Below are 20,918 nucleotides of genomic sequence, written 5' to 3'. Positions count from 1 at the left end.
ATTTAGTTGATGTGACAGAGTGCTGCTCGCCATGCAGTCATTTGGTTTGATATAGTGTGTAGTTCTTTTGACAGATGTACTGTACCTACAGCAAAACACTTCCCCGCAAACCACAAAACCAACAAACCCGTCACCAGGACAGCAGTCGTGTTGTCTCCTGTCTTTGTTGTTTTCCTCTAATGTCTCGGTTGATGTTGCTGCTGCTTCTGCCGCCGCCGCTGTTGTTGATGATGATGTTCGTTTTCTCCCTTTGGTCTTGTTCTGCACTTTGTGAGGACAGCGCAGTGATCTCATCTGTTTCAATCCCACGTATTTTTGGAAGTGTGTGTACGGTCTCTTTGAAGTCCACACTTCAAACCCTTCTTCCCAAGTCCTTATCACTCCCCCTGATGTGTGGTGAATGCTGCCTCTTGGCGCCGCTCGCTCTCCCTCTCTCCCCCTCTTTTGTCTTTCTCCTCTTTGAGCCGCAGCTACTGCTCTCCTCCAGACACAAAGCCAAGCCTCATTCACTTGTCCTCACCCATGTCTCCTCGTCCAAATCATCTCCGCTCCCATTTCATTTTCTGTATCCCCTTTTTTCTGCTCTCCCTCTGTTCTGTACCTTTTGTATTCTTTTTCTCTCCTCATGTTCTGTCTCTGTCCTTGTCTTCGTCCTTCCTCCCCAAACTCTCTCTGCCTTTACACACATGCATACGTACAACACAATCACACACACAACACACACACACACACACACACACACACCACTGTAGAGTGTACATATCTCCAGCAGTCTTGAGAGTAAAATCCCTGAATGTGCTCGCCTCCCCAGAGACGTAGCCACTTTTCATATTCTGTTTGTTCCAATTTACTCCAAAATGATGTGTGTGCAGTCAGCGTTGCCTCGGGACTAGTTAAGTTCTCTGTTTTCACAGACTTTTGTATTCCAGTGCAAGATGGCGGCAGCATACAAAATGTGCACTAAAAGAAAAAAGAAACAATGTTATGAACGCTGCGCATCTTTGAAAACTGCCTCCAGCTTTCAGCCTTGCATGATAACTACATTTAGGATTTTTTTAAAACCTCAAAAGACACACCTACCTGCATTGTATGATTCATCGCTGACGTCACTGTCACACACTGGGAAGTAGGGCAGCTGACTGAAGTGTGTATGTGTGTGTGTGTGTGTGTTTTATGTTTGTGTGGGTGTCCAGGTGCCCTGTGGATGTGCATCGTACTGAACCCCCACTGCAAAGCGGAGCAGAAGTCATCGTGGCTGCGCCAGCTGCGCAGATGGAACAGCGTGGACGTCTGCCCCTGGGAGGACGGTAACCACGGCAATGAGCTGCCCAACCTCACCCACTCACTGCCTCAGGGTGCCCATGGCAACCAAGGTCAGAGATTGACAGGTTTTGTATGTCTGTCAATAACATATTTACTTTGTAATAACGCATCTCAAGGTGAGAGGTGCCACAGTGCGTGTAGCATTTGTAAACATCAGTGGTGAAGCCTTGATCTCACACACATGAAGCACTTCTGCTCATCCCAAGCATCATTCTGAATGTTTTTTGTTGTTATTAGTAGTTTTTTAGCTTCAACAAACCTGATCAAAAAACAATCCACCCGTTGGAGGTGATTTTCTTCCATGTAGCCACTCACTTTCAAAGTGTTCATGCAGTTTGGCCGAAAACTGTCTTTCTCTCTTCAAAACACTCGAGCAGAATAACTACAGCGTAGAAGCTTGGTACAGGCTGCCAGTCTTGTAGGTGATGGTTGTGTTTGTAGATGGTAATTATGCTAATGTCCCCAAAAATTAACATGTTATTAATAGATGTTAAAATGCCCAGGCATTTAATAGAGCAGTGTGTAAGATTTGAGGGGATTTAGTGGCAGCTAGCCGTGAGGATTCCAGAGGGCAACCAGCCGAAACTTCTCCTGGTTAGAGTTCCTTCAGTGTTCAGGAGGTTTTTACCAGGACCTAAATCATCTGCAGAGATTTCTTCCTCTCCAAAACAAATGGATCTGGTGATTTAAACCCTTAAAAACACTGAGTAAAGTAGTTTCACGTTATAAATTAGTATTTCTCCTAGATTGTTCGGCATGTTGCAGACGAGCCATTAGCCCAGTGCCCCCGAATGTGTGTGCCCCCAAATTATTCACCGAGGTCTCTTCCTTTCCAAAAGAAGTGGACTCAGTGATTTAAATGGGTAGAGCCACTGAATGAAGCAGTTTCAGTTTTAAAAAATCTGTGTTTTTCGGATGCTCTCATCGCAGAAGGGCTGCTAACTACAGTGGTTTCTACCAATATAATCCCCCTAAATCCTACACACTGGACCTTTAAAATAAAAAAATAACCAAATGGCCGCACATGTGGGCCCTATCTTACTTTTCTCACCACGTGAAGGGGATCGCACTTTAAATCTTCTCACACCTCCCCCCCTCCTCTTTCTCCTTCTTCTGCAGAGATGCGCCCCCACAGGACTGTGTTCACACGGGCCATTGAGGCCTGTGACCTGCACTGGCAGGACCGACACCTCCAGCACATTATCGCCAGTGACCTCTATGCCAACTACTGTTACCATGACAACCAGGAGGGCTCCCTCTTTGACTCACGCGGCTGGCCCTTGTGGCACGGTGAGGCTGTGTGTATGTAGGTGTATGCGTGTGCGAGCCCGTGTGTCAGATGAGTTATTTATACACAATAAGTTGGACTGAGAATGCACAGTAGAGTGCTGGAGTTAAAAACAAAAAAATTGTCTTTTCTTCAGAACATGTCCCAACGGCCTGCGCCAGGGTGGATGCTCTGCGCTCGCATGGTTACCCGAGAGAAGCCCTCCGACTGGCCATCGCCGTGGTGAACACTCTACGGCGGCAACAGCAGAGGCAACTGGAGCACTTCCGTCGGCACAAGAAAGGTTTTTTTTTTTTTTCTTATTAATTGACAGAATACAAATTAGAAAGCAAACCATTTTCACAAATTCACTTATTATGCATACAAACACCAGCATCCTTCATCCATCCCATACAGAAATACTCTAGAATATCAAGGGAAAATAAAAGCGTGGACAGAAGAGAGGAGGAGAAAACTCTCCAAAAATCCTCCAGCTGTGAAGCTTGGTTTTGACTCATCAATTTTTGGAAGCTGGAGTAATTAATTGCTAGCAGCAAAGAAAAAATGTTTTGTAGTTGTTGAAAAAAACCCTCTTCTCTCTTTCCAAAAGACAATCTTTCATTTATTTTCTATTCACTGCCATTACCATTTGATTTAAGAATTGCTCCTTTGCCTAGTGCGGGTCATTCTTATAGTGTTGTCTTAGCTGTTCTGTTTGGTGAAGGCCATCGATAAATATCTGTGTTTTAAAGTTCATTGTTTTGACAGCATCTCTCTTTTTGCACTCGTTAACTGTGTCATTATCTGCTCTTGTCTTGTCTCAGAGTTGCTCCATAAAGGCCATACCTCCATAACCAACATGGAAGGCTGGGTGGGACACCCCCTGGATCCCATCGGCACCCTGTTCAGCACCCTGACAGAGTCGGGGCGAGGGGGAGAGGAGGGCTCCAACACCTGCTTAGACCTCTCAGGTACCTGCTGACATAACTCGCAGCTAGGACTGCAACTACCAACTGTTTTCATCGCCGATTAGTTGTTAGGTCTAAGTACAGTAAATTTCCACTATAGAGCTTTTGTTTTGAAGTGCCGTTCCCTGCTGTAGAGTGAGTGACTAACAGACAGCTACTTGACAGAGACAGCAAACTAGACCAATGACATGGCCAAATGCAAATATGGCGCTGAATGTATGAAACTGTGGGACCTCAAACTAGTGACTCAGGAGCAAGATGGACTCCGAGGCTGGACCAGTCGGGAACCACTGCTCTATAACATGTCAGAAAATGGTGAAAAAAATTATTGCTGTTTCCCAAAGCCCAAGTTTACATCCTAAATGTCCTGTTTTGTCAAAAATATTCAGTGAACTGCCACAGAGGAGTAAAGAGTCTGTAAAAAGTCATATTTAAGAAGCTGGTATCAGAGAGTTTGGATTTTTTTTTTTTTTTTTTTTGAAAAGATTAATACTAATTGATTAATCATTTCAACTCTGTTTGCAGCCTGAATAAAATGTGCACATATCCTTAAATTTAGCTCGGGTTTTATGGCAGCACATGAAATTAATTTGACACAAATCCAAAAAGATAATACTGTAGCCTATATCTATATGTAAATATGTGGTGACACATGCTTGTTTTTCTTGAGAGGTCACTATGTTTGAATAGTTGTTGTTTTATTGTGGATTTTTTATTATATGTTTTATTTGTTGCATTTTAAATGTGTTTTGATTGGCTGCTACCTTGACCAGGTCTCTCTTGTAAAGGAGATTTTCAATCTCAATGGGACTTCCTGGTTGAATTTAGGTTAAATAAAAATGTGTTTTCTCAGTCTCAGAACCCATTGGTTATTGTCTGAGGCCTCTGGGGGCGAGGGACAATATTTAGGGCTGATCCGGTGAAGCCTGCAGGTATCTAAGCGAAGACTTCCTGTACTGTACAGCGGTCATTTCGGCTAATCTCTAAAAAGCAAATATCTACATGTGAAAGGAGTAATATTTCTAAAAGGCTAATACAAAGCTAACTCGTCATCAGGCAATAGCTGATTGGTTCTGAGATTGCATTTCAGATACCATACACACAACAGTGAGTATAACATTATACAAAATAAAAACATGCTGTTTTTTTATTCACAGAGATTGATTTTTAATATGAGACAACAAAATACATGATTTAAACTCACATTCCTGCCTTTTCCTGAGTCTTTTTAGCTCATGTAGCTGCATAATAAGACATATTTTTCAGGTCTTTCATATTACTGGCATGCAGATGTGAGGAAGCGCAGTTTAACTGCAGTTTCACCTTCAGTCTTTTTGTCTTATCTCATCATGCCTCCTCCTGTGCTTTTTTCAATTCTCCTCTCCTACGCTTGGCGATCGCTCTGTCCCTCATTGCCTCCTCTGCTCACAGAAATAGCCCTCTCCTCTGAGGTAGAGAAGCGAACGGAGGAATGCTCCTGAGGCGTTGATCTTTATTTTGGATGGTCATTGGGTCCAGACCTCTGCTGTGTGACTGACACAGTGGTTTTCCATAGGAGACAGGCTCATCTAGTGTCCAAAACCTCAGAGAATAACCCAGACTACCACTTTATGCCAACTCAGTTCCTATGTATCCCTCTCTCCCTCTTCTTCACAGACTGCTCCAGTGTTGTAAGCCGAGCAGACCTCCAGCGAATGCCCGTGCAGCGATTGCTAGGAGACGGTGAATCGTACGTGGCGCTGGCGGTGGAGACGGCTTTGATTGGCTTAGGCCAGCAGCGGGTGATGCCTGACGGGCTGTACGCTCAAGAGAAGGTGTGTCGGAACGAAGAGCAGCTATTGGCCAAGCTGCAGGAAGTGGAACTGGACGACTCCCTGGTCAAAATCTTCCGTAAACAGGCCGTCTTTCTGCTAGAGGGTGAGGGAGCTGACAGATAATACGTCTTCCTTATTGTCCATTTACATCTCCTAGCAGTCTTCACACACACGCACACACAAAGACACGCCTCCTTTTTTTCTTTTCTCTCCCTCCCACGCTCTGAGAACCTACACATTCCTGCTAAAACAGGAAAAAACACATTGGACTCTGTCTCAGTATTTATTATCCTTTCATTTTGTGGTGCAAATAGAGGCTCGGCTGCCCTGGGCCAGACCAAAATGAGCTCTTTACACAGTAACACCAGGGGTATTGTGTCAGCACACACATGCGTGCACACACAACAGTGTGTACATTTACAGGACTGGGGCTGGCGCAGAATGAGGTTTGGTTATGGGAAAGGGAGGCGGAGGAGGACGTGGGGGGGGGGCATCCTGAAGGGCTTGGCCCAGTCAAGCTCCACTCCAGTCCCCACCCAAACCCCAGCCCTGCCTCGGCCCCTGCGCGACCACCCACCTCTGGCTCCGTTACTAATACAGCGCCGGGCTCCGAGGCCTCTGCGGGCCCCTGGAGGCTGCAGCAGCCGCGCCACTGTGTGATGTGGTCTGTGGCTTAGGAGCCTGTTGGGGTTTAAAATAACCCACCAGAGACTAAAGGAAGTGCAGGGAGAGATGGGAGGAGGGAGCGCGAGGCAGTCTGCACACACACGACCATATGGTTTTTGACGTCACAGTTTGTTTTAATGCCGCGTGGCTCTTATTCTTCCTGGCTGGGAGGGAGAGGTCTGTCCTCAGTGGGCCATAGAAAAAGCACAACTCAATATACAGCAAAATAAAAATGCACTTGCTTTTTCTGTTGTCTATTTATACTGCATATACTATCAATTTAAATACCATACCATAACATTTATTGACCTGATGAGACAGATAATTGTTTTATGACTGAATGTCTTCCTACTCTTTGTTCCATCACTAAAAAAAGCCCTCTTTTTTTATGTGTGTGTGTGTGTCTGTGTGTTTTCTGTTTTTTTTTTTGAGCAGCTGGTCCGTACTCTGGCCTCGGAGAGATCGTCCACAGAGAGAGTGTTCCCATGCACACCTTCGCCCGCTATCTCTTTACCTCTCTCCTACCTCACGACGCTGAACTGGCGTACAAAATTGCACTGAGAGCCATGCGGTAGGTCTTAAGCGTGTATATGTGTGTGTGTGTGTGTGTGTGTGTGTGTGTGTGTGTGTGTGTGAGCGTGTTCCTGTAATCATGTCAAAACCTTGTAAATCACATTTTATTGATTTTCATTTTAAGATTTAAATGCTGATCTTTGGATTAAGAAAATACTCCCAAGTTCGGCTAATGGAGCCTTTTAAAAATTACAACGGAAAACTCGTAAACGGGAGGGTTACTCGCAGAATATGTCTGTTCTCTACAGTAAAGCAGCGAATAGAAGCTCGACTTATTGTAATCATCTGACTGCACATAGACTCTGCATCGTTTGTTTTGTTACTTCGGCAGATTGTAGCTGTTAACCATCTGAAACCAGAGGATCACACACACACAGATTTGTCCAGATTCCAACTCTGAAACTTGTAAAAATGTTCGGTATTGCGACCTCCGATTGAAGTAGCGATCTCTCCTTTTTTGTGCAGACGAATGCACGCTCTCCTCGAACTTTAAAGTCAGGCACCGTTGCGAAAACGTGGTTATTTTTAGAGGGATTTAGAGATGCAAGAATGGTTAAGATGTAGAGCATTTTGTCTGTGTTTTCACGTGTGGGTCTGTGTTTAGTCGGCGATCCGTCCTGTTTGTGGGTCTGACTGTGTTTTCCATGTGATCTCTCTATATTAAGCTCCTGTGTGTATTCATCTGTGGACAATGTGTACATGTGTATGTGTGTTAATCAGTCTGCGCTGCTGTGTTTTGATGTTGTGACTAGTGGGAGCTGGATCAGTGAATATTAATTACATTAATGAGAGTGTAATTAGTGTGGCTGTAATGAGGAGGAAGCACACACACATGCAGGGCCAACAGGGAGAGGGCAGTGTGGGGAGGATGTTTGTTGTGTTTCTACAAAGCTTCTCAGAGTCCATCGCTGAGGAACTGGCAAATGATTAGTGAATGAATGAGAAGTGAGTTTTTATTTCTGGCTCGTACCGGCGTGTGTCATAGTTGGACAAACGGAGAACAAAAAGACAACAAACACTTCATTCACACTTTTCCTCCCAGTTAATCAGTCAGGAGGCGTCGGGAACTGAAATAACGTGCTCACAAAACCAAAACAACATGGTTGGGTTTCTCATTGAGGGGGCTGTGTGGTTTCAAGGTTACACATCCAACCGCTGAGTGTCCCCTCTTTGCCTCTAAACCCAAGTCCCAAACCTGTTTTCCCTGAGTCAGCCACTCCCCTCCCTCCCTCGCTACTTCCCTTCACCTTCCCCATATCCTCCCCTCACCTCCTCCATCCTCACTCCTGTGGTGTGAAACCGGCGATTTAGAATAATATGGCCACTTATGGGCGCTCCTGGGAGCCAGGGGTGTCTACTCAGCACATAATGAATGTGTGTAATGTAGCGTAGTGTAATATGATAGCATATACCTCCCCGCTCCCACGGGACGGCGGACAGTTAAATATAGAGGAGGAGGTAAAGGAACCAGGGCTATTTTAATGGACCCATTATAACACTATCATTGATACAAGGAGAGAGAGAAAGTAGCGCTCTCGCTCATTTACACACACACACACACTTTTTCACTTTCCACTTGCTTTCTCTATTTGTCTTCTCCTTCACAGTTGCTCTCAAACCAGCTTTTTTTTTTTTTTTTTTTTAAATGCGAGGAAGTCTGGACTGCCTCCACACACAAATGCATATCCAGTATTTTAAAGTGTGTGTGTGTGTGTGTGTTTGTGCCGCGCGTGAAGTTAATTAAAGCGTGCGAGAGCAGCATATGCTGTGAGATGGCTTGGTGTGAGCGGCCAACACAAAAACAGAGGAGCTGCCTACTGGTTTCACGGGCTGCCCAGAATTTGACTGCAGCCACAGAAGAAGAAGAAGACGCTCACTGCCTCTCCGGAGACTGTCCTTATCGCAACTCTTTGGAAGCCAAAGAGACAAAATTCCAGCCGCCTGTTATCATATGAGATTTCCATATGCGATAGGAGTCTTCCAATGCTAATGAATGTAGATCCTCGCTGTAATCCACAACCTTTGGTCCTCTGCATAATCCATAATCTTTGAATATATACAGCACTGTATATCATAACTGTGGACTAAGGATAAACTGGGACATACCAGTGACACTCACAGGTAGATGACATCATTTTGTCTTCATGTTAGGTCAACCTGTGTAGCCCTGCACAGTTTGACACCCCCTGAAAATACAGTTTGTCTCATTCATGAAATGTTAGTAAATCTGTGAGCAGATTTGCACATGAAAAACCTTGGTACTTAAAACCTGCATCGCGGAAAACTTGTATTTGATCATAGACACGTGTATGTTGATGACCGCCAATCAGTCGTAAATGACAGATTGATTGACTGACTGCTAGTTTGTAGTTGGCATACATCCCCGCCAGTAATTTTTTAATATTTTCATAATTTTATCAAGCAAATGTTTACATGAAAAAGACGTTTTAATTAAGATGCAGGGAATCCATAGTGGCAGTATTGGGGAAGCTATTTATTTATTTATTTATTTGTTATTTGACAGAGACAATGCACAGTTTTTGCACACAGAGTTAGCTATAAGATAACATTTTGTCATATTTGCTGAAACTGTCACTATATCCAAACAGAAATTTGAGACTGATGATCTGTGAAGAAAAATTGTATTTCTCTGCCATCTCACGCTGCTTTAAAATGGCATTTTCACATGAAAGAAACCAACCAATCAGAGCCAAGGAGTCCCTAATGCAGCTGTCAATCATGTCACTCAAAATGAAATGAAGATGCTGTTACTGCGTTGTATATTTCTCGCCTTGTGGGTTTTTTTTTTTTTTCAGAAATATATTTTAGTGTACTGTTTAGCTGTAAAATGAGAAAGTTTTGCTTTGTTTTGGCTGGATTGTCTCCAACATGGTGGCCGGGTAACAAACTTTCTCATTTTACAGCTAAACAGTACGCTAAAATATGCTTCTGAAAACATTTGAGGTGAAAAAAAGGCAATGAAGCAACAGAATTTTGATTCATATTTAATCAACACTGCCTAGTTAGAGAGTTTGACCCTGGTTCACGAGCAGGGATCAACATGATTGACAGCTGTGTTAGAGACTGCTCAGCTCTGATTGGTTGTTTTAAGTGTACTGTGGTAGATTCTGGCAAATGGCATCAGAGGCAGTAGCAGGAGGAGGACATTAATTTTTCATTTGTTATCAACTGTAGCAAGTATAGGTCAGTATATATTCACTTTACAACTGCAAAATCATCAACACCAATATTTCACAACATTAGGACACATCAAGTGTTTCCTGTTATGTGTGATGGGTACGTGATTGGGTTCGATTTGGCCATGATTTCATCTTGAATTTAAAATCAGCAATCTGCAACTCTCAACTCTTATATGACCTGGTGCTGAGCTCCAAAAGTTTGTTGTTCTAGTTGCTTTTGATTATTTACCCTTAGTAAAAGTAGCCATATCACACTGTAAAAATACTAAACTAAAATTTTAATTATTAATTAATCATTGCTAGTGATAAACATAAGCAGCTTTGTCGTGTTCTGGTTGCTAATACATAATCATGGGTAGTGTCATCTGTAACAGTGCATCATATTTTATAACCTGATCATTTGCTTTGTCTAGAACCCTTATCTGATATGTTACCAGAAACTATTATTTCCCTCTGAAGTGCAGTGGAGTTTTATACAGTGGCGTTGTCAGAAATAGTAGCATGAAGTGGAAATACTCAAGTAAAGTGCAAGTACCTCAAAATTGTTCCTAGGTATTGAACTTGAGTGAACTAGAGCGTACTTTTAGACACATAGAGATAATAATTGGACCACTTCTCAGACAGTAGAGCCATATCATAGCATACAGCATCTTCTGTGTTTTTTAGATTTATCTAAGCATTTGGATTTGACCACAGTTTGTATAGCTCAACGTCTTTGTGCATATCCATGTTTCAGTTCAATTGAAGGATCGCACACAAACCTCTAAGTAGTAGAATATCCTACAATCCTCTGTGCTCTACAAACAAACAAAAGGAATACACACAGGTCAAGCTAAAAAATGAGGCTATTTTTATATATTACTGAGAAGTGAGACTGAGATATTTTTTGAGATTACCTGTCAGCAAGGAGCTTCTGATGAGGTACTCGCTGTGTGGAAAACAATGCTTCACCCAAAGCAGATGTCATTTCAAGCATCCAAGGCACTTAAGAGGAGTGAACCAAAATCAGGGGTTGTGTTTGGGGTCAGGTACGACTTGATCCCTCCTGTCAGGCATTATGAAGGTTTCCAACTTTTAACTTTGTGTATAGACTGGAGGTCCTCCAGCGGATGTGACACTTAGCTGATGGATGTGTGCTTGATAGATTATGGAAGTGACGGGTGTTTACAGTCATTGGGAAAGGAGCATGAGGTAGAGAGGTCAGTCGTCATGGTGATGCTGACCAGAACTCCCAGAGGGCCTCAGGATTTAAGTATAACCCTGGCTGGACTGCTTTTCATCAATGTCTCTGTTACTTCTTCGCTTTCACTTGTTTTGCACCTTTCGCATATGTGGACCGTTCACCCCCAGATCAAGAATACATATTTATCCTCTCACCTTTAGTGCTATTTATCAGTCTAGATTGTTTCAGTGTGAGCTGCTGAGTGTTGGAGATATTGGCCGTAGAGTTGTCTGCTTTCTCTCCAATATAATGGGAAGAGATAGCTCTTGGCTTGTGGTGCTCAAAGCACCAAAAAAATACATTTGAAAAACTCAACAGCAATGTCTTTTTTCCTGGTTACTCAAGATAATCCACAGACCTTGTTGAGAGCTGTTTCATATACGAACTATTTTCTGTCGCTCGAACTGCACCTGCCAACCGTATCACAGCACAGAAGGAAGCATGCATCTACTGCTAGCTCACCTAGCACACCCAAGCTAGCTACAGCTCAGCTGAGAAGGACGCCATTAATCTTAACATTGCACTGTGTCAAGAGCACAAACCTCTTGTCCATGAGTAGATGCACACTTCCTTCTCTGCGTAGTGATACGGTTTGGAGATGTAGTTTGGTAGAAAATAGTTCCTGCATGAAACTGCTCACCACAAGGTCTGTGGATTATCTTGAGTAACCAGGTCATGATTTGTGTAAAGAGACACTGCTGCTGAGTTGTTGTTTTTTTGTTTGTTTTTTTACCTTGTTGTGAGCAGTTTCATGTAAGAACTATTTTCCTTCTCTCAAACTGCAACCATATCACAGCACAGAAGGAGGCGTGCATCTACTGCTAGCTCACATAGCACAACTAAGCTAGCTACAGCTCAGCCAAGAAGGATGCCATTAATGTTTACATGGCGCTCTGTCAGGCACAAACTTCTTGTCCATGAGTAGATGCGCACTTCCTTCTACGTGATGAGATTGGCAAGTGTAGTTTGGTAGACAGAAAATAGTCCCTGGGTGAAACTGCTCACAACAAGGTCTGTGGATTATCTTGAGTAACAGAGTCATGATCTCTGGAAAGTAACTGAGTAGGGATGTCGATCAGATTTTCCATAGGTTACACATGTCCGTCCGTCCCATCTCCCTTCAGGTCACCCTGCCGAGTAAGGGCAAACCCCCTTTAGCATTTTTACTTTCAACCACTGTTAGCTCTGTTAGCACTGTTAGCAGAGTCAGCATCTAGTTCCATTATATTCAAGAGAAGGCAGACATCTCTATTGCTCCAACAGTCAGTAAATCACTCCAAAGCAGTCTAGATTGATACGTAGCACTACAGGTAAGACGAAAAAGATGTATTGGTGATTTGGGGGTGAACTGTCCCTTTAATAATTCAACGGGGAATCAACCATGAGTCATTCCTAAATATCTGATTACCCAACTGCGTCTTGCAGACTCCCTCCGCATCGTCACCCTTGAATATTTCTGGTGCGTTAAGTATTGCTGTGTCCCTTTCAGATGTGACAGGGTGCTACAGTGCCACAGGACCCATTTGACACCAGAGCTGCCCCCCCCCCCCCACCCCACTGCTTCACGCATGGATTGATTGCCTCTTCCAGCTCTCTGTTAGTGTTTTATATATCATTGATAGTGCACATTTGTACCCAGCCATGGCAGTGCTGTAAAGAAATATGAGTTTAATTTGATGTTTTAAGCACACTCGACATTGAGTTGAGAGTTTGTATAGTGTTATTGCATGGAGAAGATGATCATGTTTATAACCAGCGTGCACGGTTCTACAGCAGTTTACAAGGTATTGGATGGGAACGCACACATAGCAGGGATTATACTGTACTTGTGCTTAGATTGAATGATTCAGAGCAGTCCATTAGGCCATTTTTTGTTGCTTGTTTCTTATGGAACAATAGCCCAGTATGGATTTTCCTCCCAACATTTTTAGGAGGTTATTTTTCAGCAACCCAGGCCTCTCAAGCTCCTATCCAATGGAGGCCTCTGGCTCTCTGGTGAAAACCAAACAAAGACAGGAATGTTGATGAGGCCTCCATCTTTACCCAGGGAACTTTTTTTTTTTGCTTTGCTACACCCCAGGAATCTTCCAGAAGGCCCCAGTGTGGTGGAAGCTTTTAGCAGTTCTTTAGATGTGTGTGGAGTGAACCCGGCTGTTGCTAAGGCTTCCAAACATCTCCATTTTACACCAAGTGTCAGTGTTCACACTTGCACGCATCTCGACTGGGTTTTTGTCACCTTTCCTCGCTCTCTCCCTCTCTGCGAGAGACGGGCCCTGCTTGTGCCCCTCTTGGGCAAAACCTGAGTGAAGAAGAGGCTGTTTTTGTGCATGCCTTCACTCAGGTGGCAACAGTATCACATGCACTTTGCTCTGAAATTGAAACTGGCATTTAGCATTGCATTGCTTTTACCGGGTTGCTTTGATGTGTTTTCAAAAAGGCAGGTGTGTGTGTGTCTATCTGAGCGTGTGTGTGCATGCGTGTGTGTGTGTGTGTGCTGGCTCTTTTCATTCATGTGTGTCGGTATTTGTTTGATGTGTGTCCAGCCTTACGGGGCTGGAAGGTGAATTCCTTAATTTCCCCATGGACTCAATTAGCTTTGTGATTGGCTGAGAGAAGGCCAGGTTGTGCTGTCTTCTGAAGGAAAGAAGACCTTTGAAACTGAGGTGGGAGCGGAGGGAAGAGAAGTGAAGCAGAATAGGAGATGAGCCGGCCACAGTGGTAATGGTGGTGGTGCTCGTGGTGCTGGCAAAGACTTGGTCCTGTCAGTATTATTATAATGAGAGAGAGAAACTAGTGAAGCCTCTTCATCCACTAGCAGGTGTTGCGCGGCTCTGACTTCATTATGACCAATTAGAGTGAAGAAAATACTAATTATACCTTGGTTTCTAGGTGATTAAATACTAGGTTGGAAGTAAATTGCAGGGATCGGCTAACTGTAATCCCCCTGTGATCACTAAAGTCATTTTCATTTTGAAGTCACTTTCAGACCATCATAATGAAGACTTTTTCTGTCTGTACAGTATTTCTGTCTGTCTGATTTCGCTTTGATTTGGATGATTCGTGGACCTTTGGTGTCTCTGTGCCTGTCTCTGATTATCATTCACTCAATTTCTTTGCCGCTCTGTCGTTCTTATCCAATATTTCTTTTCTTATACTCTGGTTGATATTCACTTAAAGGTCCGGTTTGTAGGATTTAAGGGGCTATATTGGCAAAAGTGGACGAACCAAACACTAGCTCTAGATAGGGCCCCTGTAGTTAGTAGCCCCTCTGCGACGAACCAAACAGTGTCAGAAAAACACTGAATTTTAATGTGAAACTGCTTAATTCAGTGTTTTTACCAGTTTAATAGACCAGTTCAGTTTGTTTTTGGAAAGGAAAAGATCTCTGTGGATAATTGGACTCTCACTAAAAACTTCCTGAACACTGAAGGAATCCTATCTGGGAGTTCACACGGCACATGGGATAAGTTTCAGCTGGTTGCAATATGCAATCCTCACTACTAGATGCCACTAAATCCAAAACGCTGCTCCTTTAGAATAAACATTATTCAGGTATTGTGTTTTTCTCCAGAATATCTCATCATCTGTGTCTGTTCCTCCATCAGGTTGCCGGTGTTGGAGTCGACGGCCTCGTCTGGTGACCTGTCACGACCCCACCACATCGTGTCCGTGGTGCCCAACCGCTACCCTCGCTGGTTCACCTTGAGCCACATAGAGTCTCAGCAGTGTGAGCTGGCCTCCACAATGCTCACTGCTGCCAAAGGTGCATAGACTTATTCGTAAATACACTCAGGAGCAGACACAAACACAAACTGTACACAGAGAAAGGTCTATGCTGCTAGCTCACTGGATGGTAGTGAAGACTCTCAGATAGCAATACACAAATGTAATCCCTGTTTTCGAATCCCTTTTAGGTGACAGTCGCAGGCTGGAGACAGTCCTGGAGTCCATCCAGAAAAACATTCACTCCTCGTCTCACATCTTCAAACTGGCACAAGACGCGTTCAAGATCGCCACTCTGATGGACAGCCTGCCTGACATCACGCTTCTCAAAGTCTCTCTGGAGCTGGGACTGCAGGTGAGTAAACACGCCCACATCGTTTGTCAAAATGGGTGCCGCTGTTTATTTATTGGTACCTTTTTAGGAGGTTGTCAGGTTGGGTTGTAAATGTTTATGCGTGTTTACGTCAGGCCTTGTAAATTTTAAGGTTCAGCGGAATCACCCTTTTAGTCTGGAGATGAATGACAACACAAAACCCGACAAATTTCCATAACATCCCTTTGTTATGTGTGTGTGATAGGGATATTATACTCAGATATAATGCCACTGTTTCTCTTTGAACAGATATTCCCTTTCTAGAGTCTCCCTTTCACACATTCTCACTTACTTGAGATACTCCGTTTGGTTTCAGCGAGGGGTAGCACCTGGGTAGAGCATGCAGGAGGCAGTGTATGATGCGGATCACACTGTGTTACGTAGCCGGTTCGTCATTTGGTCATTCCAATAATTTTGCTGATGATTTTGGCCTCTGTCCTTACTGACGGGGTGTTGGAAAAGGGTTGAAGGTGGTTCTAAGGACCACGTTACTATTTCCTGGTTAATGGTCTACTTTTGTGTACTTCAGATACACCCTGAGAGTTGGTGTTGGATACAAGTGATCATCAGACTGGTTTAAACTTGGTACTTCATTGTTTTTTCTATGTCACAGACAAAACCTCATGACATAATTGTTCCTTGCAATGAGTGTTTATTTTGTTTGTGCACTTTGTTTAATTTGTTGGCAACCGTTATTATACAAATGAAAAATACAAAGAACATATCTGTGCCCCAAATTTTTTGTTCTACAAAATTGATTCTCTACTTTTTTCAACACCTTCCCCTAACCCCAATCCATCCCAAAGGCTCCCAAAGAGACAGAAAAGAAACACACACACACACACAAAAAATACAATATAGGGAAGAGAAATACAATAAGAAGGAAGCTCAAGGCGCTTATTTGAAAAATGGATGCATTGAGAATCAGTTGGGGTCCAGAGAGGTAAGAGTGTGTACATGTGACATAATAGGCTGCCCTCTTCTTTTAGAAATTGGCAGATGAACCTGTTAAGGAAAATATTACCTTTCTCTAATGACAAAAAAGACATTAAATCTTTCTCAGTGAGACCGCCCGGTTAAAGAGGTACCCCAAAGATGGCTATCAAGGGGCCGGGTAGGAGTGGGCTTCACCTCGAGCCTTTTTTTGGAGAAAAAAAAACATGAGAATGATCTCCTGGGTAACAAGCCACGCTTATCACATGTGTCCCTTGTACCTGGAAACCACCTACTAAGCCTAGCTTCTGTAAAATGAACCCTATGAAGGACCAAAATCTGAATTAAACTCAGATGGGCACATGAAGATGTAGAGTTAAGGCTGAACTTTGTATGTGTGCATGAGCCTACAGAAAGTGTTTTTCATAAAGTGTTACGATGAATTCTTGAAAAGTTCCTTTGACATTTTTCAAGCACACTTGTACTGCTGCAGTAAATCAAGCTGATCTTAGACAGACTACATTCCTTGTAGTGTTCCCATACGTTCCATTATATAAGTATTTACTTTGAGGGTTTGCTCGAGGGTTTGTCATCCTCGTAGCAGCTGTGTCTTTCAGCCAAGTTACAAGATACAAACGTGAAGTGAAACAGAAAGACAGTTTGAGTGTCTTTGATGACAAATTGGCCACAGAGAAATGAGTCCCTGTTTAATGATTGTTGAAAATGTAATACAGTTTTTGCCTTTACAGTTTCTCAGCCACACTGTTGAGGAAAATAAAATAGTCCTCTATCAGAATGGTGGAGAGATATTTCAGTTTTTTTGTGCAGTTTGTTTCAAGTAAAAGAGACTCACCTGTCACTCCCCTCCTCCACCCCTTTCTTGGTATCGTCCGCAGGTGATGAGAATAACTCTGTCCACATTAAACTGGAGGAGGAGAGAGATGGTGCGCTGGTTAGTCACATGTGCCACTGAAGTGGGTAAGTGTGCCCGGCCACTTCAATGTGTCTGATTGTTTCAAGATAAACTTGATCTAATCACTTAATCTTCCAACTTTCTCTTCACTCTGTACCTGAATCTGCCAGGTGTGTACGCGCTGGACAGCATCATGCAGAGCTGGTTCACCCTCTTCACGCCCACAGAAGCCACCAGTATCGTGGCCACCACTGTCATGTCCAACAGCACCATTGTCCGCCTCCACCTGGACTGCCACCAGCAGGAGAACCTGGCTTCATCTGCCCGCACCCTCGCCCTGCAGTGTGCCATGAAGGACCCCCAGAACTGCGCCCTCTCTGCTCTGACACTCTGTGAAAAGGACCACATTGCCTTCGAGACAGCCTACCAGATTGTACTGGACGCGGCGGCGACAGGGATGAGCTACACACAGCTGTTCACTATAGCACGCTACATGGAACACCGCGGTTACCCGATGAGGGCGTATAAGCTGGCGACGTTAGCCATGGCTCATCTGAACCTTAGTTACAACCAGGACACGCACCCGGCCATCAACGACGTGCTCTGGGCCTGTGCACTCAGCCACTCGCTGGGGAAGAACGAGCTCGCTGCAGTTATCCCCCTGGTGGTGAAAAGCGTGAAGTGTGCCACCGTGCTCTCGGACATTTTGCGGCGGTGCACGCTGACCACGCCGGGCATGGTGTCGGCGCTGCACAGCCGCAGGAACTCTGGGAAGCTGATGTCCCTGGACAAGGCGCCGCTCAGGCAGCTGCTGGACGCAACCATCGGGGCCTACATCAACACCACGCACTCGCGGCTCACACACATCAGCCCGCGCCACTACAGCGAGTTCATCGAGTTCTTGGGGAAGGCCCGGGAGACTTTCATGATGGCGCACGACGGACACATTCAGTTCACCCAGTTCATAGACAACCTGAAACAGATCTACAAGGGCAAAAAGAAACTGATGATGCTGGTGAGGGAGCGGTTCGGCTGAGGGGGAGGCCGGGGGGTCGCCCAAAAGCTCCCCTCGCCACTCTAGTACTTTTCTATCAACTTGAGTCTGCCTTTTGAACTTCTTTTGGACTTATAAAATAGACAAGTAAAAAGAGGGATGTGACTTGTAGAATGAAGCAAAAAGAGAAAGGAAAAGATGACAAAAAAATCAACAGAGCCACACGGTATTATTGTTCTTGCTGTTGTTATTGTTATAAACATTATTACTATTATTATTATTAATAATATTATTACTACTATGTGTACAGAAGTGTTTTTATTTTTCAGAAGAGAGGAAATTTGTCACGTTGTGAATGTTGTGTGTATTTCTCTACATGTGTGCGAGAGGAAAATGAAAAGTGAAATGGCTTTTTTTTTTTAAATTTTGGTTCCTTTTATTTTTATGATTTAAAGCATCTTTTTTCCCTTTTTCAGTGTATATTGAGTTATATGTTGTCAAGTGGCTGAAGCCCTTCTACAATAGCGCTCATGTAAAAACATAAAAAAGAAGAAGAAGAAAAAAACGTCTCGGCATCCTCAAAGAGAAACTAAAGGCTTTAAACCACACAGAGCACCTCCCTCTGTCCAGGCCCGCACTGGCGGGCGCTGGGCAGCACTGCACAGCTTAGCTCGGCTCGGCTCAGCACAGCTTGGGTTAGCACTGACAGAAAGCCGCCATCAGCATTTCTTTAGACACAGCAGTAGCAGCAGCAGCAGCAGCAGCAGCACTTGAGCAGCCATTAGTTTTCTCTGGGTCCCAGGCATTAGCTTCATTACACACAACAATGCTCTTAGCTAACTCGTGTTGTTGTTATTGTTGTAATCTCCCCCACCTCCGTAATGAGTACCTGTTTTAGAAAGTGCGCAGGCACTACAGTGACGGCACATTACACAAAGATAATGAGTATTATTGTTACATTAATGTAATGTAGTACAGCTGTGATCTTTAACAGCCCAAGTTTGACTAAATAACCGTTAAAGTTTTCTAGTTGAAGTAGATACCCAGAGGGAGACGACTACCTCATGATACGGTATTGAACCTGCTCCCTTTTTTCTTTACTTTTTTTTGCTATCATGATATGTATCATCTATGATAGCTGACCATTTTAATCAAACAGGAGAGTGAGACCAAGGTTATGAGGAGATGTGGAGTCCTGCTGAGTATGTCTGCGCTCGGCTCTGCTGTACGTCACTGCCCCGGCATCGGTACTTACACCCCCTGAAACAATTGGCTCTAACACGCTTCCAAGATGTGTCAGTATGTCAGTCCCCTCTCATCTCCCAACAGCCACCATTTTACGGTATTTTTCAGACTAGGCCAGTGTCATTTCCCTCTGTGCATGTGAATCATAGAAATTAGACTCTCTACTGTTAAAGTTCATTGTGTGGAACCTTCAGTAATTGTCAACCAGAACGTTCTCAGGGATTTCTCTACACAGGAAAAAAAATCAAGGCGGAACAAATGAACGACTGACTACAGGAAAAAGACAAAAACACGACACAACATGAGCGAGCATTTATTGTACTCTGTATATATGCCATAGTATATGTCTGAATATGGAGGATCTGAAAGTATATGTTAACTAATTTATACAGAGTATTCTATGTAATGTGAAATACTTGAAGCCGCTGTAGTTTGCTCTCTTTCTCTCTCTCTCGCTCTCCTTCTCTCTTTTGTCTTCTCTGTTTGTTTTTTTCCACTTTTGTTGAAAACAGAACATATCAGAAGGACTAGACTGACCTTGTCGACGGCTTTTTGGACTTACAAGGCCTCGTGCTTGAGACGCTGGATCCCATCGTGAAATGCAGGTTGAGTCAAACTGGTGATGGCGGAGAAAATTGTTGTTCATTCCTGCTGACTGAAGCATAGAAAGGGGGCGGAGGTAGACTACTTCAGGCCATTGGTTGGTAAATGTTTGAAAACACAATACAGGACTTCATTATGCATGTAAGTGGTTGCACTAGCCTAGTTTTCCATAGGATGCTATGGAGAAAAAAAAACTGTAATGTGCTTTATATACAGGAGATAATTGGGGATGAATCTGGTTGAAAATCATGTATTATGTGTCCGACCTTACATGCATTTAAGGACATCTTTTGGCTGTCCTCATGTTGCATTGATATAACCCTTTTCAGAGTAACCTAATAGTCGTGCAACTCAACACATTGATAATTAAGCACAGGCTCAAGATTCAAAAACAAGTCTCCTCAGTTCTCCCTTTCATTCGCCGCAGAACTCCCAGTGTCTCCTCTGCAATGTTCAGCTGTCCTGTCATTACTTGCCTTTTTACCTTCTTTATATGTCTGATTTTTTTTTTCTTTTTCTGTGCATCTTTTTTCTATCTTGTGTTCATTAAAGATAAAAGCAGCCTTTTCTCTTGCCTTGTCTTAACGCTTTAAAGTAACCAAACAGGAGATCTATCTAACAACCAAACGCGTTCTAAGAGGTGACAGACAACCCACCTTGGTCCCAGCTTTAGTGTCCTTAATTAGTAAGTGAATGGCTGTGTAACTCATGCTTTAACAAAGCAATTCCTCACGTGTGTTTGGTGAAAAAAAAAAAATACGTTGTCCAGTGTCTCTTGTTCTCTTCAGAAACAATTTCCTCCGAGTCTTTCTAGCTGTTTATTTTTTCTTTATCTTTTTTTTGTTTGTTTTTGTTTGTGTAGGAATCTTCTGCTCTCCCATTTTATTTATTACAATGACCCATGTATACATGCTTATGAAATTAAGATTTGATACACCGATATCAATTTATTTATGTAACTAAATCACTGTTTTATAATCTTGTTAATGAGTCAATAATTGATTTTTTTTTTGTTTTTGTTTTTTTGTTTTAATAAAAGTTAGTTTTTTGAAATGTATATTCAAGTCCTATGCTTTTTGTGTTGCACCCTGACATAAGTTT

The 20,918-nt window shown here is 43.3% G+C and overlaps 1 protein-coding gene across 1 annotated transcript in view; it reads left to right on the top strand.

The window, feature by feature from the left end:
* Window positions 1-18,154, top strand: part of LOC117252723 (zinc finger SWIM domain-containing protein 6) — a 52,800-nt gene extending 34,646 nt beyond the window's left edge. Inside the window, exons 5-14 of the mRNA XM_033619820.2 lie at window positions 1,194-1,373; window positions 2,443-2,613; window positions 2,748-2,894; window positions 3,415-3,561; window positions 5,215-5,475; window positions 6,474-6,609; window positions 14,639-14,796; window positions 14,948-15,111; window positions 16,959-17,040; window positions 17,146-18,154. Of these exons, the coding sequence (XP_033475711.1) occupies window positions 1,194-1,373; window positions 2,443-2,613; window positions 2,748-2,894; window positions 3,415-3,561; window positions 5,215-5,475; window positions 6,474-6,609; window positions 14,639-14,796; window positions 14,948-15,111; window positions 16,959-17,040; window positions 17,146-18,011 (2,312 nt within the window). The 3' untranslated portion in view covers window positions 18,012-18,154. The remainder of the gene's footprint in view (window positions 1-1,193; window positions 1,374-2,442; window positions 2,614-2,747; window positions 2,895-3,414; window positions 3,562-5,214; window positions 5,476-6,473; window positions 6,610-14,638; window positions 14,797-14,947; window positions 15,112-16,958; window positions 17,041-17,145) is intronic.
* The last annotated feature ends 2,764 nt before the right edge of the window (window positions 18,155-20,918 follow it).

Source organism: Epinephelus lanceolatus, chromosome 9, assembly GCF_041903045.1.
Source record: "Epinephelus lanceolatus isolate andai-2023 chromosome 9, ASM4190304v1, whole genome shotgun sequence".
Taxonomy (NCBI): Eukaryota; Metazoa; Chordata; class Actinopteri; order Perciformes; family Serranidae; genus Epinephelus; species Epinephelus lanceolatus.
Note: the sequence above shows the minus strand (reverse complement) of the source record. Positions and strands in the feature narration are given on the sequence as shown.